This window comes from Acartia tonsa, chromosome 2 (assembly GCF_053477335.1).
Source record: "Acartia tonsa isolate MP-2025a chromosome 2, ASM5347733v1, whole genome shotgun sequence".
NCBI classification, from domain to species: Eukaryota; Metazoa; Arthropoda; class Copepoda; order Calanoida; family Acartiidae; genus Acartia; species Acartia tonsa.
This window is the reverse complement of record NC_137261.1, coordinates 15,620,149-15,645,306: the sequence shown is the minus strand read 5'-3', so window position 1 is coordinate 15,645,306 and position 25,158 is coordinate 15,620,149. Positions and strand designations below refer to the sequence as shown.

General features: G+C 31.6%; 2 protein-coding genes across 3 annotated transcripts in view; one reads left to right on the top strand and one right to left on the bottom strand.

The window, feature by feature from the left end:
• Positions 1-25,158, bottom strand: part of LOC145305586 (mannonate dehydratase-like) — a 284,200-nt gene that overhangs the window by 243,306 nt on the left and 15,736 nt on the right. The gene's annotated exons all lie outside the window — the stretch shown is intronic.
• The window catches only part of LOC145312721 (uncharacterized), a 30,682-nt gene continuing 6,023 nt past the window's right edge, over positions 500-25,158 (top strand). The window contains exons 1-12 of one of the 2 annotated variants that reach the window (XM_080151974.1): positions 500-570; positions 1,490-1,558; positions 2,113-2,130; positions 3,994-4,193; positions 8,408-8,488; positions 9,900-9,991; positions 13,020-13,197; positions 13,445-13,548; positions 14,667-14,778; positions 20,042-20,127; positions 21,778-21,825; positions 22,204-22,268. In XM_080151974.1, the coding sequence (XP_080008100.1) occupies positions 521-570; positions 1,490-1,558; positions 2,113-2,130; positions 3,994-4,193; positions 8,408-8,488; positions 9,900-9,991; positions 13,020-13,197; positions 13,445-13,548; positions 14,667-14,778; positions 20,042-20,127; positions 21,778-21,825; positions 22,204-22,268 (1,103 nt within the window). In that variant the 5' untranslated portion in view covers positions 500-520. The remainder of the gene's footprint in view (positions 571-1,489; positions 1,559-2,112; positions 2,131-3,993; positions 4,194-8,407; positions 8,489-9,899; positions 9,992-13,019; positions 13,198-13,444; positions 13,549-14,666; positions 14,779-20,041; positions 20,128-21,777; positions 21,826-22,203; positions 22,269-25,158) is intronic. The other variant, XM_080151975.1, reaches the window with a different exon arrangement.

Here is a 25,158-nt window from a genome sequence, read left to right as displayed (position 1 = left end):
ACTATTAGATAAGTAAATAAATGTATTATTCTATTATATAAAGTAGTAAACTTTTTTTTGTCTGTTTTACAGTAAAGCCTTAGATTATGTCCTGAGATGGTTTTAGGCTATTTTATTTTTATGAAGAAGTCCAGATATGGTTTTAGGCTATTTTTTTGCCCTTCATTATCCCTTTAAATATGGAGCCCCTAGATGCTAGGGGCGCTAAACGTTAGCTATCTAAAAAGTAAATGGACAGGTATTCGACTTTGGTAATCCATTTGAATCTTATCCTTAAAGTAAAGAATGTTTGTTTGTCTCTTTGTACCGAAGGATCTCGCTAACCACTTAACCGATCGGGTTCTAGATAAGACTATTTTTAGACTATTTAGTCATAATTAAGAACAGTCTGACCTAACAAGCGCATTTGACTGGATGTTTGCTTCCAACTTTACGGAATATCACAAAAAATGTCCACCTTTTTAGACAAGTAAATCTAATAGTTTTCTTTTCCAGAGACTTTATTTATAAATGTATTAGAATGATGGAGATAGAATCAAACGGAAAGAAAAATGATCATCTTAAACTGAGGTGAAGTTTTTATACAAAATTGATTTCAAAATTTTACATTTTCATCTTTTGTAGCTACTTATTTGTTCTTTATATTAAAAGATAATTTTCCTTATAGAAATATGAGAATTTGAATAATTAGAAAATTATTGTCGACGTTAATATTATTTTCTTAATATCTCCTGCGGGCTCAACCTTCTGTGCCTCAACCCTACGGGGGTCTCCAATACCCAATTTAACCTAATCTAAGCTGACCTGAAGTAAAACACTACAACACAAGATACTTAATTTCAATTTATTCCAAATTATTAATGTGGGAAGGGGGAGAAGAAATTTCTAACTTTTGTATTATTTTAGTGTTTTTTTATATAAATACAAGCTTCTTCGCCCTTGCCTCCAGGGGCTTTTTTCCCCAAGAGGTAATCAAAAATCAAATGTGAGGTAACTAAAAGAAAAAGGAAAATAACGAGGATGATTTTTTGTTTTTGAGGGGGTTTGGGTGTCCTACCCCATGAGAAAATAGCCTAAAACCACCACAGAACCAGTAGGTATATTCCCTGAAGAGTAGAACCCAATCGTCTTAGCAGTTACAAGTACTTAAGCTTCAGAGAAACGGACCGACAGACATCGTTCTAAATTTTATTATAGACTAGCGGCTGCGCCCCTAGCACTTAGGGGCTCTTTATTCGAATGAGTATGGAAGTTAGAAAAATAGCCCAAAACCATTTCAAGGCTAATACGAGGCTTCCCTCTACAGAAGAACCATATCGGTTCGGTGTTTAGCGAGATCCTTCGCTACAAACAAAAATGCTTAGTACTCTATATAAAAGGATATTCATGAATTAAAACCACTGCATATCTGCTTTATAAATCAGCCCATCCATTATTTTAAAAAAATATTTTCTTCTTATGGATTGTGTTATCCTTGTTTAATTTATAGATCAGAGTTTGGAAGTAAGTCAAATTCTTCACTGAGTAGCATCACAAGCCAAAGCTCTACTGGGTCCAAGTGAGTTCTTTTAAAATAGTATTTAAGATTACCTTGTTAAAAATAGATAGAAATAGCAATAATATAATATTTTTATCTTAAATTATAACATTGTAGTGCGACAAAGTGACTCAGAAATCAGCCATAATATGAGGGAGATGAGATGTGGAAAAGAAAACCCCTAAAAAAAGATGGATAATCCCTCATTTTTATGACGTCACGTAGCTGATTTTTTAAAGACACTTTGTCCCATTACATAACTTTTTAAAACTGTATCAGAAAGACTGTACATTGAGTTAAGGACAGGATTATGAGGATTTCGGGTGCTAGAAACTTAATTTAACCCGCACCCCCAATGGGGATTTCAAGTTCTGAAAATGCTTATTATAGAAAAATACGCTATATAAAAAGTTGAAAATGAGTTTTTGACCAAAAGCCTAATTTTGCTGAATAGAATGCAAACATAGACATGCAAGTAATTTTATATTTTTTTCTCATTTATTTGCCCCACAGTGTATTTTTGTTATACTACAGCTTAGAAAGAGTAAAAGTATTATACTCATTTATTTTTAAAGCTTTAGCATTATGCGCAGGTAACCGCTATAAATAGACCCTATATTGTAATGTATATTTATCGCATCGTAATAAAACAGTTTTCCGCGGAATAGAAAAAAAATATTTATGTATTACTTCCTATTTTGTTGGCCCGAAGAGGGAAAAGGCCCTGAACAAAAAAATTGAATGCATTTATTTTTTTTTATTTTCATAGAAAGCTGAAATACGGTGTAGATACACATTTTTTCATTATGGCTCCAGCCAAATTTCATCCCGTTAAATTAAATTGAATCCGAAGTCATATTGGAAAATTATTTAATAGTACTTTGTTGATATAGCAAAAACAATAGCTTACCTTTTCAATTAAAATGTATTAGATATAAATTGCTTATAAAATTATATTAAAAAGCTTATTATTGAATTGGCATCACAAATTTTTAAAATGCTTTAACATTAACTAAAGCGATTAATGTAAAAGTGCATTTTTAAAAGAGATACAGGGAACAGTAAATAAAGGATATTTTACAATTTTAATTATAAAGGTTAAAGGGTTAAACCACCATAGGTATGGATTAAGTGTCAGTTTTTTAGTTAACAGTCCATAATAATATGAATTATCCATAGTTACATGAATTGTACCTAAAACTACCCCAAATTTAGTTGAAGACTTGTGGATTTATTTTTCCCTTTCTCCCTGTTATTTCTTTCATCCCATTTAATCTTAAACTAATACCATTTAGTAAATAGAATTTCACATTTTATGTCTAGTTTTTCACAATCGTTACGAGTTTTTTTCTAGGATTTTCTTTGTAACTAAAAGGCGCAGGGAATTTCTTAAATTCGGTATAAAATCCACAAAAAATTCATTGAAGCCCTGTTATTTCACAATTAATGGTTTTTATCATACTGTAAAAAATATTTGTATTTATGTTAGGCTAAGTCCCCCCCCCTAACAGCCATTCCGTAGTGACTAGAAACATGTTTTTTCCCATACATGCTTAGCTTATATTAAAAGCAATTATTTATAAGAGATTGTTTTGATAACAATTATGAATATGAATAACAAATAATCTTTTTTTGGCCGCTTGTAGTTCGAACAATATTGCAGAGGTATAAAACTGTATTAGCAGAAATTGTGATAAAAATAAGTAAGCCCAGAAAAATATGTCTAGAATAATTATGTAGTATATGTTATCATAGATAATTACCCTTTATTTATTAAATATAATTGTAGATTAGAATCAAAAAATGGCCTTTAAAATAGTTAAACAAAAAATATGATAACATTAAATCAATTGTAAAAAAGTAATTAATTTGTAATTTAAGTAATACAGTTTAAAAATAAAATACTATAGGTAGTTGGTATCTTAGTAACTATGCTCAAGTCTTTAAAACTATGATTTAAAAATACCTTAACACACTAGTGATATTAATATCAAAGTTAATAATCTTACTTCAAAATTGTTTATGTTAAAAAGTGTTTTTTTTTGGCATTAGAGCAAAAATTTGTATATATAGTATCGACAGTTGTTTAAAAGAAGCTAATGGTCATTTATCGCATTGTATTAAAAATAGCTTTCCGTGAATATTGATATAAAGAAAATAAGATTAAAACCAATTTTCTGTATTAATTCTTAATTTGTGAAATATTATCTATAAAACGATGTGATACATGATTTTTCAGTGGAGTTGAGAACTGGTTTCAATCCAGCGGATAATAAAAGGTTTCAAAGCTAATTGGAAAATTATATTTAATTATTAGTACCTTTAAAACTTAAGACTCAAAGAATGAAATCTTTAATTCTTCACAAAAAAACATTATCACTTAATTAAAGTATATTAATATATTCTATTTCTGTTGTATGTAGTTAGTACTCAACCTGTAGACAGTCCCTTTTTAGGATGGGCCATGAGATGAGGTCCCGCCTGGATAGTGCACACAAATCTGTAGATATTGCCAGTCCTAGATCAAATAGTTTGAACAAGAGTGAGTCTGTATGTGGCGGTGGCAGCGGAACTGTGGGCAGAAGTGAAAGCACAATCACGGCGGGCGCGGAAGAGTCGCCCAGACGCCTTATGGGGTTAAAATGGAATCAAGGAGGTAGCTTTAATTTTCAATTGTTTAAATTTGAAAAAAAACTATAAAAACAGTTATTGAAATAAGCAGCTTATAGTGCCTAATAAAAAAATGACGGCGAACAATACAAATGACCAATGATAGGCCAGTATATATTTTACCATTGGTCAATCAAAATGCATACTGGCCTGTCATTGGTCTTTTGTATTGTATGTCTTCATCTTTATATAAAAAGCTTATTTATTGAAAGCTAAACCCAAAAAAAAGGTATTAACTATAATAAATTGGTGGTATTTTGTATTAGATATTTTAATGTTGTAAAACTGTTGTAGATTAATCTAATTGAAATTGCATTATTTTTTGTTGTGTTCAGTGTGAGGGGTTGATGATTATCAATTCTTCCCTTTGGGGATGTTTTTTTTATAGAGGTTAATTATGATAAAAACGCTGGGAGGGAGGAGATATTGTCTGTTTATTACTCAAATCTATAAAGTTTTATAATAAGAATTTCTTTCGTTTGCTTGGCAACTTTTGGGAATTTTGGTCCAAACGTTTCAATTACTTATTGTAATTTTCAGAACAGTTATATTTGTGTATTTCATTGGGGATGTACATAAATTTATTGGCTATTGTCTTATCTCTTTAGATCCTTGTCAAAAATTTGAAGAAAGGAGTTACGCTGTATCCATCTCCATGGTAAAGGTAGCGCAACAAATTCAGATAAACATACTAACATGCCTTAGTGATACAGGATTTGCGCTTCTGGAAATAATCAATAAAGAACTTTAATGAAAATAAAGAAAATAATTTGCATATTTTATCATTACTGTTTCATTATCATTATATTAATTAACATGAAATATGAATAGTAGCGTACATTTACTACCCAACATATACACAAGGTAATAACCTGGATAACATTTGGAGGATGCGACAAGGACGTGCAAGCTTTTAGTTTTTTTATGGGTTGCGGGAGTAAAATAAGAGGTTTTTAAAGGTTTATACTTTCGAAAATTGGTTAGGGGGAAGGGGGGTGGTTACAAGAATTTCCAAGCTTTTTTTTATTTCTGGAGGAGGGGGGGGGGGGTAAAAAATTTAAAAAAAAAAATAGTTTTGGGGGGTTGGGGTAATACTTATATTATAGAGGCAAGGATGTAAAAGCTTTTTTTTTTAATTGGGGGGGGGGGATTGAAAATGAAAAATCAAACGTTCCGGGGGGGGGGGGGGGGGTTAGGGAAACAATCCCTTACCTCCTACCTTGGACATCCCTGAGATGGGATAGGGTGCACTACACCATTTGGTCTTATTTTTGTGTAACCAACCAACCATTTGATTGCAGGACTCTTGTCTGAAAGTCCAAAATGTGCATGGTAATGAGTTGCACTGTTTTTTTTGGCCAAGACATTCCCCGACATTAAGCGGTTGTGCTAGAGTTTGATCACATTTAACACAGAATTAGATCAGGGTAGTTTTAACTATGGGAGTAAAGTAACTTGTGGAAGTGAGGGCCCACAATGAATAGTTTGTTTAGTGATCGATGATTAATGTTACTTTTAACAAAGAAAAAACATAATTTAATGCATATAAAGAATAATTTGAAAATTATGATTAATTTTTGCAATTTTTATTATTAGTTAGTAAAATAAATATAATAAGCGCATTTGACTGGAAGCTTACTCATAATTTTACGCTATTTTTTAAAAGTTACTATTCTCTTTGTGAAATTGTACCAATCTAGTTGTCAGTTATAAATTTAATAACAAGTTTATTTGATTAATTTTCATTTTTCAATTGTTGCATTTAGATTCAAATTTGAAACAAATATGACAACATTCATAACAGGAATTTGAGAAGCTGTATTTCGAGGAAAGCCATACGGGGTTAGTTAGAAAATTGAATACAAACTTGCAGCTATTGTTTACTTTTACTAGCGGCTTCACCCCCGTAAGGCCTTTAGGGGCACTTTAAGATGGGGAATCCCAAATCCCATTTTTTTGATTTAAATTTTAGAAAAATAAAAAAAATACGGGGAGGTTGAGGGAGAGGGGTGCCCCTCCCCCCCCAAAAAACATAATTTTTTAATTTAGTTTTTTTTTAATTTCATTTTTTGTATGGGATAGGTAATTTATTCTAGGGGCAATTTCTCTTTGGAGGGATGTGGTACCCTTCCCCAAAACAGTTATACACTTTCATGAGACCCTGTTAAGGAGAACGCGATCGGTTCAGTGGCTAGTGAGATCTTTTGGTACAAACAAACAGACAGACAGACCTTGTTCTACTTTGTATTATAGATTAAGGATTGTATACATTAGTATACAGTATGTTAGATTTATAAAAAAAACATTTAATCTTCATGCTAATTTTTTATTAGAATTAATGAGATGTTGTTCGTTTCTCAATTTGATTTATTAGCTACCGAGTTACAAGCAATAATTGCCAATATTTTTGCACAAAATGAATGCAATACTTTTAAAATTGGCAACTCTAAATTGGAAAATTTTTCGTGTATTCTCCAAATTAAGAGAGGATTTGATGAAAACTGACAAAATCAGATTTAAATCTGAGTTCTGAATATCTGGGATTTGTTGGGAGACAGGCATAAAAGGAATTTTTGTTGTGTTGAATAAATTGGACTGCTTTTTGCTCCTCATCCTATTATATAAATTATTTAGTGTTTTTTGTTTGTACCAAAAGAAATCGCTTACCGCTGAACCGATATGGTTCTCTTTTACAGAAAAGTTTCTTATAGGTCTTGAGATGGGTTTAGGCTATCTTAATTTTGTAAGTCTGGGTAAGGTTTCAGGCTATTTTTTGCCCTTCCATATCCATCGAATATAAAACCCTTAGTTGCTAGGGACGCAGCCACTGGTAATTATGTTGAAATAACAGTATATTTATTTACAGTGAGTTTTTTTATAAACAGGGATCTCGAAAACTTTGAACCTCTGAGTTCTCGTTTAAAATGGTAGTTGTCCTGGCTCGTAAATAAAGTGGAGGGTACCTCCACCATTCCAAAATAAATCCCATTAAGAAAAAAAACCTACCCCACCTTTAGAAAAATCTTGTTTAATCTATAATTGGAAGTGAAGGGCTGAATTTTAACCAACTTCTCTCTAGGGAAGGAGGGGGGGGGAGGGTGGGGAGTAGTTGAAAAGCCTAAAACATTTCTACTAAATTAACGTATCCCTAATATTCATGATATTTGTTAGAAATAGTTCTGATAATATTTTATTTTCTCATTCATTGGTTTTAGTGGACCTGCTCAGGAATAGGAGATAAATTTCTGTACATTTCAAATTATGATTAATAATTGATCTATTTATTAATATTTTTGGTGGAACTTTTTTGATTCTATTACTTTGTATTAATTACTAGCGGCTTCGCCCCTTGCCTCTAGGGGCTTTGCCCCAAGAGGTTTGACCCAAAAATGTTTTCGTGTTTTAGATTTTAAAGAAAATTAAAAAAAAAATTTTGACTGGGTAGTCGAACCCACTATTTCAATTTTAGTTTTGAAAAGAAATTAAAATTGGGGGGGGGGGTATTTTTAATTTTTTTGGGGGGGTTAGGGGTGTCCCACCCCCAAGAAAATAGTTATAAACCTTCCCGGGACCTATGAGAAGCTATCCTGTAAAGGAGAACCCGATCGGTTTAGCGGTTAGCGAGATCCTTCGCTACAAACAAACAGACAGACAGACATCGTTCTACTTTGTATTATAGATTATTCAAGAATAAGTACAGAAAGGATCTTAAGCTTTATTTCTTTTTTTCTCTCTCAAAAATCAAAGTTTTCAGTTTGAATTCAGATCGAGATTCGCAATTAGCATCGCATTTGCAAAGTTGCGCGGCCAAAAAAAGTGAAGCGACTGCGGTATTAAAACTTTTAAAACAATTTTTCGTATTCATTCGAATCCAGTGGATAGGAACCGGTTCTCATCCATACGAAAAAACTATGTCTAGCATCGTATTATATCCAGCTTTCTACGAATATAAAAATGTACAATCATAAGATTAAAAAATTTTTTTTTAGCCGTTTCATAAGATTAAGCCAGTTTTTTTTAGCAGTTTCATAAGATTAATACAAGTTTTTTTAGCCGGTGCCTTCGGCACCTCGGGGCCAAAAAAACTAGTTTTAATCTTATAATTGTAAATTCTATATCCGCGGAAAGCCGTTTATAATACGATGCGAGAAATAACTATTACTTTTTTGCGACTGAAAAATATAATTTTAAAATTTGTAGGCATGAATAGACTGGGCAAAGGAACCAAGAATTTGCTGGACAAATGGAAAACCCATTCCTCTAAATCAATTGATATAGGAGGTAAGCATTCACCCTTAATCTGAACACACAAAAAAGTGAACTTTATTAAAATAATAATAGAAATACTTAATTCAAAAAGCCTATACCCAGTTAAATTAGTTTAGGTTCAGCTTGGAAAGTATAATCCTTATACTAAAGTAACAGGATGTCTTTGTGTCTGTGTGTTTGTTTGTACCGAAGGATCTCGCCAACCGCTGAAACTATCGGGTTCTCCTTAACAGGGTAGCTTCTCATAGGTCCCGGGAAGGTTTATAACTATTTTGGTGGAGGGTACCGCCACCCTCCCAAGAGAAATAATAATAAATCAAAATTTTTATTTTAAGTATAGAGACTCCTACGTAACATTGCGAGGTATCGTATAAAGAGACTCTTACGCAACATATCGTAGAAACTTGAACGCAACAAAAAAAAAACATTTAAAGTGCCACTAGAGGCTTCTAGGGGCGTAGCCGCTAGTCTTTTATAAAAATTAATAAGGTATTTATTATGTAGCTCAATAAATACTGAAAATTTTTTTTTCTCCATTTTATGTAAGCTTCACAAAGTCTATCCAAATTCTCCCTTAAACATATTATTTGAAAGAGAAGTATGTAATATAATTTCTTTTCTGAACGTTTTATAGAATTAAGTCTTGAATTTTGTTTCTTATTCTTAAGATAAAGTTGTAATGGTTTATGTTTGGAGCTTTATAACTCAATTATTACTTAATTAATTGGGTTAATGAAACTACCCCTTCCAATACTTAAATGCAGTGTTGCGGAGCTAGGAGCTGTGGAGCCTCCATATTTTGCTGGTGCCGAAGCCGTAATTTTCGTTAAAAAACGGCTCCGGCTCCGGACTAGATAAACAAAGAGATTTTTTATAAATTATAATTTGATAACTCAGTTTTGTCATGTGCAAATGCCCCTTTTAAGTTTTTCAAGTCCAATTTAACAAAAAATTTAACTTTTAAAACCTTCAATAGACGGGGGAAAAAGATATGTCGAGTTTTTTTTGATTTTAGGTCGGAGCCGTAGCCGGAGCCCGAGCCGCAATCATCACAGACGGCTTTGCGGAGCCGTAGCCACACCAAAATCAAACGGCTCCGCAACGCTCCTTAAATGCTAGGGGCGCATCCGCTAGTTCTAAATATATAAACCTACTCTAGTGGAACGAATTTAAAACAATATTGAAAATGAATTATTCATGTTGGAAGCAAAAATATCATGAAATATGAAATTCAATAGAAATAAGCGCATTGACATTTTTTCATCTTATTATATTCTATTATAATATTTTATGAATGGTTTATGAATTTTTGGATTTAGTATACAGATCTTATTAAAAAAAAGGTGTGTAGTTTTCATAAATATAACAATTTTCAAATTGAAAAAAATATTTCTAAGAGGATATTACCCAATATTTATATCAGGTCCCAAACTAAACGGCAGTCAAGAAAGTTTTGAACGGCCGGATGGTAAAGAAATGGATAAAACAAAGCCTGAATCTGAAAGAACTGAAAAGGTAATTAAATAATAATCATTTTAAAAATGTTTTCTTATACTACTTTATAAAAACCCGCAAATTTTATCATCTATATGACAAATTAATCAAATACATGATTAATTTGGTTTATATTAAGTATTTAATTTTATATTTGATAAAAGAGAGTTTCAACCAATTTTAGAATATATCTAATTGATTCAAAACTTTAAAATAAATATTATTTAACTGTTAGTAAAATACTTTTGAGGTAAAACAACGATGAAAACAACCATAAGTAGCGAAGAATATAAATAAAAAAAAGGGTTTAATTATACATTTTAGAGACACTTTCTAAAAATAGTAGCCTATCTCTAATATCACCCAAGCAATTAACTTTCAAACAAAAAAATACATTGAGACTGACATACAAAGTTAGTTATAGATAAGCCTTGCTTCTTAAACGAGTAAAAATTAATATAAAATAGTGCACAATGGGTTAAAAGGTTAAAAAGGGGAGATATCTTAATTCCAACTTTTGTTGGATAATACATCAATAGATTCTTTGAATTCTTATAAAAGGTTTTACTAGTTCAGCTATTTCTATAAACCAGACCAGGGCAGCCGCGCAGTTTCATCTGTGGCTTTAGATTTGTAAAAAAAAAATCGGCGGCTTGTATTCTTTTGCGAATTATATTTGATCATTCAAAAAAAAGGCGCGACTTGAAACTTAATGCATCTTGAAAATTAAATTACAGATAGGCTGGTTTTTTTGCGGTTTCAGATATGCGTCTGCAATCCCTTTTGCTAACTTTTCAAAGTGTCTAAATCTTACAAAACCATTTTTATATATCACATTATTTTATTCTTTTGATATTTTTACAAGTGGAAAAAATACAACCACTGCAATTTCTTTGTTTGAAATAAAATCCAACTTTGAATATTTTGTTATTTATTCAACAATAGTGCAATGAACGGAAAACAAGGATGACAACATCTAAAAGTACCGAAGATCAAAATTATGAATTTACAATAGAGCAGTATCATACAATAAACATTTAATTTGATAAAATAGGGAAATCACAAAACCTTTAAAAACGAACACAGTAATAGTGTCTGACTGATTATGACGTAACAAAAAAAAATAGCCAATGAGAGGCCGTTATTGACCAATGGTAAAATTTATAGTGGCCTCTCATTGGCTATTTTTTTTGTTACGTCATAATCAGTCAGACACTATTACTGTGTTCTTTAAAAACACGCAACCTTTAAAATCACGAAAATCGATCTAGCATCCCAGATAACAGGCAGATGGACAAAACAATGTTTAGATTAGATGGGCATATGTCATAGGAACGAAGACCAAACTACATAACTTTTGTGTCACTTTTGATTCCTATGACGTCATAAAACGAGGAAGATGAGAGGAGAAGTGGGAAAGAAAACCCCTATAAAAGAGATGTAGAATATGACGTCGAAAGTGGTGCAAAAGTTATGCAGTTTGGTCTTCGTCTGTCATAGGAATCTTCACTAAAAATTTCTGCTGTCTATCTTGAATAGGAGCCGAGAAAGTTCCCCCATAGCGCTACGGACGGACGGACGGACGGACGAACAGACAAAGTTAATTATAGAGTAGCTTCGCTACTAAAAATAATTTCTATACTTTTTATGTTCGTCCGTTCAAAACATATGGACGTATAATCCTAAAGTTAACAAAAAAAATTTGTTAAAACTAAATATTTCAAGCTAATTTGAATATCTGCAGTTTATCTCAATTAATCAGTTTAAGTTATCATTTAAGTTATTAGCGATTGCGCCCATAGAATCTAGGGGCCTTATATTCGAAAGGATATGGAATTGCAGAGTTAAAGTCTAAAACCATACCCAGACTTATTTAACATCTACGGCCCTATGATAAGCCTCACTGTAAAGGAGAACCATAACGTTTCAGCAGTTAGCGAGATCCTTCGGTACAAACAGACAGACAAACATCCTGTTACTTTATTATAATGATATGTGTTGATAATTGATGTAAATAACAAAAGAAAAAATAAAAGAAGTAAAAAAGCTAAATACATGTCAATAAAAAAAAGAGAAGATTCAGTTTCCGAATTATTTGTTGTTGTATTGTGTTTAGAAATTGTTTTTATGTCTGCAAACCATTTACAGGACAATCTTTCTTTATTCAGGCATCTAAAGGGATAAGACAATGGCCGATAAATTTCTATAGATTTCCAACGATGATATACATAATTTCTCCTTCTGTAAATTGAAATTGATGGTTAAAATGTTTGAATACTCAATTTAATTAACCAACCAATAAAAAACCCAAAGATTTTAAGCCAAAGAATAAGAAAACGCTATTTTAAAACTTTGGGGAGTGGTGTAATGAAAAGTCAATTGTCCCCTCTCTCTCTGATTTACAAGACAATCTTTCTTTTCTACCTTCATCACGAGTTTTTCCACGTAGCCAAGAAATAAATAAAAGGAATTGTTGATTTTTTTTAACATTAACAAGAAAGTTAGATAGTATGTAGATACTAATAGTTGAGCTGGGAAATTAAAATATGTTAGAATTTTGTTTTACAAGAATACATATTGTTATAGTATATAGATATGTTTATCGCATCGTATTTTAGACAGCTTTCCGCGGATATTAAATAAAAAAATAAAAGATGACAAACAGGTTTAATAGACCGAAGGCCCAGACTAACAAAACTAATATTAATATTATGATTTTTTTTATATTGTTAGTAAACTGGCTATAATACGTTACAATACATGACTTCTCAGTAATTCAGCGGATATTAATCGGTTTCGAAGCCATATTGGAAACAATAGTTACTGATTAACACTTTGGCTGAATTATACTTACATATTTTTGTAGGTTTGACTTTTAAAGAGCATTTGACGAATTTAAATAAATCATATTTTATTAAAAATTATTATACAGTGTTTTTTTCATGAGAATTTTTTTATAAGCAATTTAACCCCACTTATAGTTATCAGAATATATTAGAAATGGCTTATTTTCTTCGTTTTTTAAGACAATTTAATTTTTAATTTGTAGAAATCTACGTGGACGGAGCACATATGGAGCACCTTCATCCACCGCGGGTACAGTGATGACGTCACGGAGAGCGAGCCCAAGCTTCCGGGCAAGGAGTGCCTCACCGCTTTCCAGATCGACAAGTTCAAATACTTTTTCTACCAAGTGCTGGACCAGAACAGTGATCATGTCATCTCAGGAATGTATCCAATGTGGCATGTAATTGTAGGCTAAAATCAGGGCTCGGCAGCTGGGCAAAAGACCAAAATTTAAACCAGCTTGTGTGCAAAAAAATTAATCTGAAAATATAAGTCTGTTTAGGCATCCAGCTTAATAAATAAATTATAATATGACGATTTCACTGAGGCTTACACGCGTGGCTGCCAAGCCCTGGCTAAAATTCATAGTTGAGCGTATGAGCCACATTGGATTTTATCAATTTTTAGAGGAGGACTTTATAAAGTTGAATGACCGGATTCGCCATTACATGGATTGGTCGGTCAATGAGATACATTTTCTGGCACTCAAAGAAGTTCATGATATTTTTAAGGTAATGGAGCTTTTCTTAAATTTTTTTTGTGACGGTTACTTTAATAAGTCCGCCCGTTACTTCAAAATCCACTCGTTGTCTATTCATCTGTATTCATACAATTGTTAAACTTAAGAATTATAAAGCTTAATAAACATCAAATAAATCGAATAAAAACTATTACATCCCAAAATAGTGAAGCCCTATAGTCAAAATCTAGTTTTAACACATTGTTACCTTATTATGTAAAGAAAAAGGGAAAGGTTTTGAACATTTCAAATTAAACTTCTTGAAAAAAGTTTACCAGCCCATCCACAAACACATGACATGACATGTTCTATAAAAAGCACGTTCACTAGACAAAATCCTTAGAAGCGAAGCTCTAAAAATGTAGGACAAATGAAAGTGTCAATACTAAACAGCGAAATATTTCTAAACATAATTGTAAATAAATGTGTTGCAAAACTGCAAAACTAATAACAGGATAATGTCCTTAACATACTTACATTTTTAGGACTTATAACATTGTTCTTTGTTGTTATAGAAATCAGCATTACGAAAATCAGATGAATAGAATGATTAAATTATATATTGTACATATTTTCTCTTGAAAATTAAAAAAAATTATCATGTTTTAAATGGACGTACGGACATTATGGTTGTGTTTATAGAGTTGCTACGCTTTCTAAATCGCATTTAGCTATTACAGGAATTTACAGGTCAAGTTTGAACGGACGGAAGGACGGAACTACCCTGTATAGAGAAAAGCTTCACTTTTAAGAATAACTACAACACTTCAAAGTACTTCTTCTCTTTTTACTTAAATAAAAAATTAGACGAATATTCAGAGCATTATCTTCAGGGAGGGAGTGGACATTGGGCTGATTATTACACTAGTCCCCAAAGTCATGTAATAACGTTTTCTTATTCCTTGCCTTAACAACCTTGGGGATTAAATTTTAATTAGATGGTTAATTTAGTTAAATGTCCAAACGGTTCAACCACAAATTGTAATCTAAAAAAGGGGTGATTTTGTGTATCATCATTAAGAATGTACATCAATTTATCGGCCATGTCTTATCCTTTTATATCCCTGATAAAGTTGAAGATAAAAGAATCCAAGTCCATTTATATTTCAGGAATTTTTTCTGTACAAATCTGCCGAGATAAACCGCAGTAAAACGAAGCCCAACCACTGGGAACCTTTTGCTGTACCGCCAGACCTTGAGGTTAAACCTTGTGTTACCGTAGGTTAGTTTCATTTTTGTTGTTGTTGTTGTAGCAAAGCTACTGTACAGTTTACTTTGTCTGTCCGTCGGTAAGTCTGTATTGCTATGGGAGAAATGTAATTTACTCCGCCGCGCTGGTAGTATTGACATAGTTCATACATTATACAGATCTGTTTGTCAGTCATTTGGCAACAAAAATATTTTTTGAAGGTTTTATGATTTTTGATCTTTCTTTCCTATGTCCTTCTCTATCTTTCATTTATGACAACTGAACAATTGCTCTATAATTTTAAGTAATTGAAATTTTGTGTTTCTTATGGTTTTATTTTTAACTTTTTTTTCTGTGTTCATTTTTCATGCAAGTCCCTTAAATGTTTTTAGGCGTATTTCAAGTCCTTATTTCAACGTAATTATAATCATTATATTCTACGTAATTATATTTATATGTATAATAATATACTTGTTATAATATTATTAATATCCTATATTAAACCTACTTACTAAACGTATGTAGAACTGTATAATAATTTCACAAGGATAACAACATCCATTCGTATGAGTTTACATGTTAAAAGAACGACTTACTATATTAGGAGCTGAAAAGTATTTATGTATTAATGGATGATTAAAATCATGGGCATTTTATCGACAAGATATTTTATGGACGTTATGAAAACATGGAAATGTTTCTTTAATATTTTCCAAAGCTGAAAGGTATCTATTTAATAAGTTTTACTAGAATAATCTACATGAAATCCTTATAATAAAGTAACAGGATGTATGTTTGTTTGTCTGTGCCGAAGGATCTCGCTAACCACTGCACCGATCGGATTCTCCTTTACATAGATCCTAGGAAGGTTTTTAATTATTTTGGGGGAGGGTACCACAACCCTTTTAAGATAAATCTCCTCTATAAAAAACTACCCCGCCCCCTCAAAAAAACAAATATTTATGGACTTTCGTATACATCTTAATTATATAAAAGTTGCACTTTCATAAATGGCACGGCGAGCATATAATCAAAATATAATGGACTCCACATTAAGCTTAATTATAGTGTCTCATATTTTCATTTTTATATAAATGAGAAAATATGTTTTTTTAGAGCATTTATTTGCTAGTCTAGTTACATTTTTTTAAACGAAACTTTTCTCAAATTAGTGTCGGTCTTTCCTTAAGATTGTAAATGATGGCTATGATCATATCATAATCGGCACCTAAGGGCTAAAAAAACTTGTTTTAATCTTATAATTGTACATTCTATATTCGCGGAAAGCGGTTTATAATACTATGAAAGAAATAACTATTATACATTAAAAACTAAAACATAGAATGATGATTAATGTAACATTTAGGTAGGATTTAGAAAGTGTAGCAACATATAAGGAGCCGAGTCAAGTTTCCCCCCAAATGTTTCAGACATACATACAGACGGACATTTCAAAATATAGAATTTTTTGCTACTTAAAATGTACGTCTCTGCATTTTGAATCATTTAAAGAGACTAAATAATAACTAAAAAGTAAGAATATGTGTTAAAAAATTCTACCACTTCCAGGGATTTTACAGGTCATAACCTGAATGGGCTTGGGGGGGATTTTCATCTTGATATGAAAAGAAGAGGTGTTTAATAATGAGAAAAATATTTTATCAACTATAGCCTGCATAATAATGACAATTCAACCTTATTTTTTTCTTACGATATGCTTGTATTTTGGGGGAAACCATGTGACATAATTTTGCAACTAACTTTAGTAGAAATTAGATTTAGAGCTACTGATTATTTTAACATTTTCTTTCTTTCTCTCCACAACATTATGATATTATTTTTACAACACTACAAAGATTATCACGTCCAGAAAAATGTAGATTTGTTGCCTTTTGTTATAACTATTTTGTTAGACTTAATTTATCATTACTTATTTTTTTGTACTAAAAACTGTTGTATCCACCTTCCATATCCCTTACAATAGCCAAAAACCTTCCCTGGCAAATGTAAGATTTTCTGTAAAATGTGAAAAATCGAACTAGCCTTTAATGAGGTATAAACGGTCATATACTTGTTGTCTGACTTTATCTTTATAAAGATTTCCTTCACGGATATGTTGTTATCCTTGTTTTATTAAAAACAATGCAGTTTGTTGCTTTGTTATTTCCTATATCAGTAATCGATATCAATAAACAGCGATCAAACTTTCTATATATTTGACATTTTGTCTTTATTTACTACTAGTGGCTACGCCCTTAGAGGCTCTAGGGACACTTGAGGAGGGGGGAGTTGAATTTGACAACCCAATTTTCTATTTTAAATTTTAAAATAACAAGTATCTTAAGCATAGCATGATTAATATGGCCGTACTTCCATTATACCAAAAATAAAGTGAATAGGGTGATTTTACTCCATGAAATATTGTTTTTAAAAAAGTGGAAATCACCGTGTTTAAAAATGTACATTTGTGTGTCATATTTAAGAAATTACAAGTAAATTTAATGTTTATGATTATGGATATGCTACGCTTTTTAAATTGTGACACATTTAAATTGATGGTTAAAAGATCTATTAAACAAATACTTTTGTTTTGGAGTTCCTATGCTTACAATATTAAATTATATTTTAGACGAATGGTTAGAATTGTGGGGTAACTTGGTGTATCATCATCTAGAACTATTCATGATTATAGAGTTGCTATGCTTATTAAATTATATTTTAGATGAATGGTTAGAATTGTGGGGTAACTTGGTGTATCATCATCTAGAACTATTCATGATTATAGAGTTGCTATGCTTACTAAATTATATTTTAGATGAATGGTTAGAGGTGTGGGGTAACTTGGTTTCATTAGCAAGAAATATTCATGATTATAGAGTTGCTATGATTACTAAATTATATTTCAGATGAATGGTTAGAGGTGTGGGGTACCTTAGTTTCATCAGCAAGAAATATTCATGATTATAGAGTTGCTATGCTTACTAAATTATATTTTAGATGAATGGTTAGAGGTGTGGGGTAGCTTGGTGTATCATCATCTAGAAATATTCATGATTATAAAGTTGCTATGATTACTAAATTATATTTTAGATGAATGGTTAGAATTGTGGGGTAACTTGGTGTATCATCATCTAGAACTATTCATGATTATAGAGTTGCTATGATTACTAAATTATATTTTAGATGAATTGTTAGAGGTGTGGGATAGCTTGGTGTATCATCATCTAGAAATATTCATGATTATAGAGTTGCTATGATTACTAAATTATATTTTAGATGAATGGTTAGAGGTGTGGGGTAACTTGGTGTATCATCATCTAGAAATATTCATGAATATATAGTTGCTATGATTACTAAATTATATTTTAGATGAATGGTTAGAGGTGTGGGGTAGCTTGGTGTATCATCATCTAAAAATATTCATGATTATAGAGTTGCTATGATTACTAAATTATATTTTAGATGAATGGTTAGAGGTGTGGGGTAGCTTGGTGTATCATCATCTAGAAATATTCATGATTATAGAGTTGCTATGATTACCAAATTATATTTTAGATGAATGGTTAGAGGTGTGGGGTAGCTTGGTGTATCATCATCTAGAAATATTCATGATTATAGAGTTGCTATGATTACTAAATTATATTTTAGATGAATGGTTAGAGGTGTGGGGTAGCTTGGTGTATTATCATCTAGAAATATTCATGATTATATGGTTGCTATGATTACTAAATTATATTTTAGATGAATGGTTAGAGGTGTGGGGTAACTTGGTTTCATCAGCAAGAAATATTCATGATTATAGAGTTGCTATGATTACTAAATTATATTTTAGATGAATGGTTAGAGGTGTGGGGTAACTTAGTTTCATCAGCAAGAAATATTCATGATTATAGAGTTGCTATGATTACTAAATTATATTTTAGATGAATGGTTAGAGGTGTGGGGTAACTTGGTTTCATCAGCAAGAAATATTCATGATTATAGAGTTGCTATGATTACTAAATTATATTTTAGATGAATGGTTAGAGGTGTGGGGTAGCTTGGTGTATCATCATCTAAAAATATTCATGATTATAGAGTTGCTATGATTACTAAATTATATTTTAGATGAATGGTTAGAGGTGTGGGGTAGCTTGGTGTATCATCATCTAGAAATATTCATGATTATAGAGTTGCTATGATTACCAAATTATATTTTAGATGAATGGTTAGAGGTGTGGGATAGCTTGGTGTATCATCATCTAGAAATATTCATGATTATAGAGTTGCTATGATTACTAAATTATATTTTAGATGAATGGTTAGAGGTGTGGGGTAGCTTGGTGTATTATCATCTAGAAATATTCATGATTATATGGTTGCTATGATTACTAAATTATATTTTAGATGAATGGTTAGAGGTGTGGGGTAACTTGGTTTCATCAGCAAGAAATATTCATGATTATAGAGTTGCTATGATTACTAAATTATATTTTAGATGAATGGTTAGAGGTGTGGGGTAACTTAGTTTCATCAGCAAGAAATATTCATGATTATAGAGTTGCTATGATTACTAAATTATATTTTAGATGAATGGTTAGAGGTGTGGGGTAACTTGGTTTCATCAGCTAGAAATATTCATGATTATAGAGTTGCTATGATTACTAAATTATATTTTAGATGAATGGTTAGAGGTGTGGGGTAACTTGGTTTCATCAGCAAGAAATATTCATGATTATAGAGTTGCTATGATTACTAAATTATATTTTAGATGAATGGTTAGAGGTGTGGGGTAACTTAGTTTCATCAGCTAGAAATATTCATGATTATAGAGTTGCTATGATTACTAAATTATATTTTAGATGAATGGTTAGAGGTGTGGGGTAACTTAGTTTCATCAGCTAGAAATATTCATGATTATAGAGTTGCTATGATTACTATATTTTATTTTAGATGAATGGTTAGAGGTGTGGGGTAACTTAGTTTCATCAGCTAGAAATATTCATGATTATAGAGTTGCTATGATTACTAAATTATATTTTAGATGAATGGTCAGAGGTGTGGGGTAACTTAGTTTCATCAGTTAGAAATATTCATGATTATAGAGTTGCTATGATTACTAAATTATATTTTAGATGAATGGTTAGAGGTGTGGGGTAACTTAGTTTCATCAGCTAGAAATATTCATGATTATAGAGTTGCTATGATTACTAAATTATATTTTAGATGAATGGTTAGAGGTGTGGGGTAACTTAGTTTCATCAGCTAGAAATATTCATGATTATAGAGTTGCTATGATTACTAAATTATATTTTAGATGAATGGTTAGAGGTGTGGGGTAACTTAGTTTCATCAGCTAGAAATATTCATGACCTACCTATGTGGCTTCAATACTACCCCAAGGAATCATTCTTTGCTATATGTACTAAGCTTAAAATCATCAATGTGTAAAGCTTTCTTCAAAGGAAGAACTCATTCAGTTCATTAGTTATTGAGATTTAGGGCTTCCGACATAAAATCTTACTACTTTATACAATAGGATATAAATATCTTCTCTTTTGAATGCCTCCATGTTGTACAGTGAAAAGGATTGCAATTATTTCATGAATTATTTGATATCAAACAAAAAATATTAATGTTTATACATTCATCAATTTTCCTTTTTCTTTATTGGAAGATAATTAAGAATAATGCATTAATCTAATTATATATTGGTTTTATGAAAGGAATCATGTATGTAAACAACATTTTACCATGAGGTGGGAAGCGAACAAAAAAAAATTTTACTCATGAATTTTTTTTTACACCCGTAATACTAAGAAAACTTTTGGAGTTATTGAATGAAAAGTGAAGTTAGTTTAAAGGGAATATACACTACCCAACTGTAAAAGATATTCACCTATCTAAAGGGGGGGGGGGGTTATTCCTCTGACTAGCACGTCCCTGAGTGAATATGTCAATATAATATGTAACAAATGTATTACCTATAAATAATACAAATTGCTTACAATATTATGTAAATATAAAACATTGTAATTCTTTATGGTTTTATTCATACAACTATTATCTTACATTTTAAAGTTTTTTTAAAAACTTGCTAAACCTTGGATCGGTTGATTTTTTTTCTTGTTTATATCTTGCTAATCCATAGAGTTTTCTGGTTTTAGGCTATTTCTTTTCTAAATTGAAGTCTTGGGTTAGGTTTTAAACTATTTTTTGCCTCCTTTAAATATTAGGACCCTGTATAATATTTTTGTATAAAACAAGGATTACAAAATTCATAAAGGATTAGTTTTGCCTTACAAACGTGAGAACAAAACCTAATGTATGGAGAGCTTTGCTTTGACTATTAAAGAAATAAATCAGTGTAAAACTTAAAGGGTAAAAATTAAAAAATATAAACACAGACTTATTTTAAAATATACATCATTCAGTGTTAATATGTGCTTAAACATAATAGGTCCACTTTAGATTGATGCTTGCTCAACATATTTAGACAAGGATGACAACATCCATAAAAGCGAAGCCCTGAAACGGTAAGACAAACGGACATTAACACTTGTATAGTGTCAAAACTAAAAATTCAGAATATAAATGAATAAGAGTCAATGCAAAATTGTGAGTAAATTTGTTGAAAAACTTCTTGATACAGGATAATGTTTATGGACATACTTACATTTTTAGGACTTGATTATAGAGTTGCTTTGCTTATAATATTGTACTTTGTTGTCCTAGGAATCAGTATACCAAAAATCAGAACAATTGAATAATTAAAGCACATAAAAATTAGTGGGGTAACATGTAAAAATTAACATGTTTAAAATAGACGTACGGACATTCTGGTAATGATTATAGAGTTGCTACGCTTTCTAAATCGTACTGAACTACTACAGGAATTACCATGCAAAATTTGAAATCGATAGGACAATTCTAACATGCCTAAATTAATGAAAAAAGCTATCCATCTCAGATGTACGGACGGACAAACCGACCCTAATCATAGAAAAGCTTTGCTTTTAAAATATGGAAAAGAATGATTGTATAACTGTGTAGATTTTATTTGATACCATCAATAGATCTGGTACGGGTGTCATATCAAAGGTAAGAGAAACATTTTCGCCGATTTTTTTTAGATCTTTTTAAATAAAAATTCTAAAACAACAAACTTAAATCATTATTTTATAAATACAAATCCAAATTATTTATTTTATGTTTCGCAAACACACAAATCATTGTTACTTAAACATTTTAGTTTACAATTTATTTGCTTTGAAATAACCGGGGCTCGGCAACCGCACGTTAGCCGCGCGTAAGCTTCATTTTTTAATTCGGCTGGGTGTCTGAAACTGTACCTAAACAGAAAATCCAACCTTTCGGAATTTATTTTTTGAACGCTGTGCGGCTGTGGCGCGGCTGCCGAGCCCTGGATATAACCATCTGAAAATCTTAGATTAACTAATAAATCTCTTATTATTTCAGAAAGAGTTACAATTATTTTACACAGCCTTTCTTGATGTTGGCAGATTGGGAGAAAAGAAAATTAGGTAAATTAATATTCTTATAAGATTAAAACAAAAGGAGACTAGCATAAAGAATAGAAGGTATTTGGAGTCAGAGCAAATATTTCTACAGGTTAAAACATGGGAAGATGAAATAATTTTTTGTGGGCAGTAAATGCAGTATTTAGTACGTAATTAGAGTAAAACACTGGAGGAAGAAAGGGTTAAATAACTGTATTTCCCCATCATCTTGTGCAACCTTTCTATTAGGTCATTGAAAATCAACCAATGGTGTCGCTTATATTAACACAGCCAAGTAGCAGAAAATAATTTACAAGCAGAAGAAAAAGGTCGTTGAAAAAGGAAGGGAGGTAGTTGTCTGTATTTATATCTATACTATAGATATGTTAGCACATAGGAAGATTTTTATAGTGCCTATTAAAAAATAACTTTATACTGGCCTACCATTGGTCAATTGAAATGTGTAATGGCCTGCCATTGGTAATTCAGTCTGTGTATTGGCCTGCTATTGGTAATTTATTCTGTGTATTGGCCTATCACTGGTGATTTATATTGTATGACGTCATATTTTTTATGCACTTTAAACAGCTTCAGCACGTAGCAAACATCAAATATACTAACTGCAGCCGATTCATTAGTTTTCAACAATAGACAGCCATTTTATGATTTCAGGAACCAAATAAATCATTTAACCAAAAAAAAAACAATTTGGAAAAATTTAAATTTAGATTATCCTTGATCCTTGCTATCCTATTACATAAATTATTAAGCTTTTTGCTGTAGAGAAGAACACCACCCTCCCAAGAAAAATCGCCCCTAGAATTTTTTTATAAAACTAAAAAAATGGGGATTGGTGGTTGATACCCCCCCCCCCCCCCAAAAAAAAAAAATAAAATAAAATAAGACACCCCTAAATTTTTTTTTCTTTTTTTAAATCTATAATAAAAAATGGGATACTGAATTCAACTCCACTCTCCTCAAGTGCACCTATGGTCGAAGCCGCTAGTTGCAGAAATAGTACTCAAATACATACAAAAACAAAAGTTGTATTTCTAGACAAATTTACTTCATACAGAAAAAAATGATTCCGTGATATGTAAACCACAAAATATGAAAAAATTTGTGAGACTTTTTATACTATATATTCTGGCTTAACCAAAGTATTCACTATCTAATATCTATAATGTAATATGCTTATTTTTAGTAGCGTCGCTACTCTTTAATTAGCTTCGGTCCGTCCGTACGTCCATAGGCCCGTCCGGAACGGATAGCTTTTTTGTTAATTTAGGCATGTTAGAATTGTCATGTCGATTTCAAGGACAGTAGTAGTAAGGTACGATGTGGAAAGCGTAGCTACTCTATAATCGTTACCAGAATGTCCGTACGTCCATTTAAAACCTGTTGATTTTGACTTTTTAAAAATTGTAAATTTTGATGTGTTATCATTCGATTGATCTGATTTTTAGAATACTGATTCCTAGGACAACAAGGTACAATGTTATAAGCTACGCATTTCTATACTCATGTCTTAAAAATGTAAGCATTTCCTCAAACATTATCCTGGTATTTCAAATACAAATTATCATTATAGCCAAATCAATGTCGTAAACTGATCTCTTTTGTTATTGTTTTTTGGTTCGCTACTGACGTACTTGACATGTACTTGACGGTATTAAATTGAACTGTTGCATGTCTTACATTAAAAACCAATTTTTCAAAAGTTATTAATAAATTTTCCCTTTAAATTATTACATTTATGTAAGTGTATACAAATATTTTTATCAAAATAGTGTTTTTAAATGTATTTAATTGTAATCTGACTTTGACAGTTAAGAGTCTTATTTCTGACTAGCTGCTATGCCGCTAAACTTTAGGGTAGGATGGGAAAGGTTAGGACCATCCAAAGGCTTCTAAAAAGCTTCACTGAAAAATGCATCCAATTCGGACTAGCATATTACGAGATATTTAGACAAAAAAATTAATACTTTATATTAAGACTAGCGGCTTCGCCCCTAGCCTCTAGGGGCTTTGCTCCAAGAGGTTATAAAAAAAAATTAAGGCGAAAATCAAGGACCAAGGAAATCTTCAACAAAAAAAGGACCAAGGAAATCTTCAGCCAAAAAAAATGGGGGGGGGGGATTTTTTTTGTTTTGGGGGGGGGGGTTAGAGTGTCCCAACCCCCAAGAAATTAGCCTAAAACCACCACAGGACCAGTAGCTATATTAAGTTAAGAGTAGAATCCGATCGGTTCAGTGGTTACCGAGATCTTAAGGGACGGACGGACAGACATCAAGCTACTTTGTATTATAGATAGAAAAAATAAACTTCGGTATGAAAGTTTCTACAAACTGCAACAGAAAATAATATATAGCATATTCGTTTTTTTTTTATTTTTAAAGCGTAACGATTCGCTTCTTTGGACGTCTAAGTCCTTATTCAGCTGTCTAGCTTAACCCTATTGACACAAGGTATACATAATTTCCGATTAGATCCGTAATTCTGACGGGTAGGGAGGGGGAGGTTTAGTCCCAACGCTTCCCCACTAGAAAAATTTTGCAAGAGGGAAAAATCTTCTTTTGAAGTTGGAGAGAACCTACAAAAGATTTTCAAGGGAACTGGGAAATGAAAAATTTTTTCATTTCATTCCCCCCCCCCCCCCCGGCCCCCTAGCTAAATTCCTGTGCAAGCCCTTGTTCGTTGTAATGCAGCAGGAAGATTTAGGTTTGTTTTGTAAGCATATGCATAAACATTATTTCTACAGAGCAAATATATTACTATATAATGGCATTATATGGTACACCATCGGCTACGCCCCTAGAGGCATCTATAGGCACATTGAATTTTCGTTTTTAATAGCACATTAATTTTTTTGGATGATGGGTATTTTTTTTCTTTTGGGAGGTTGGTGGTCAGG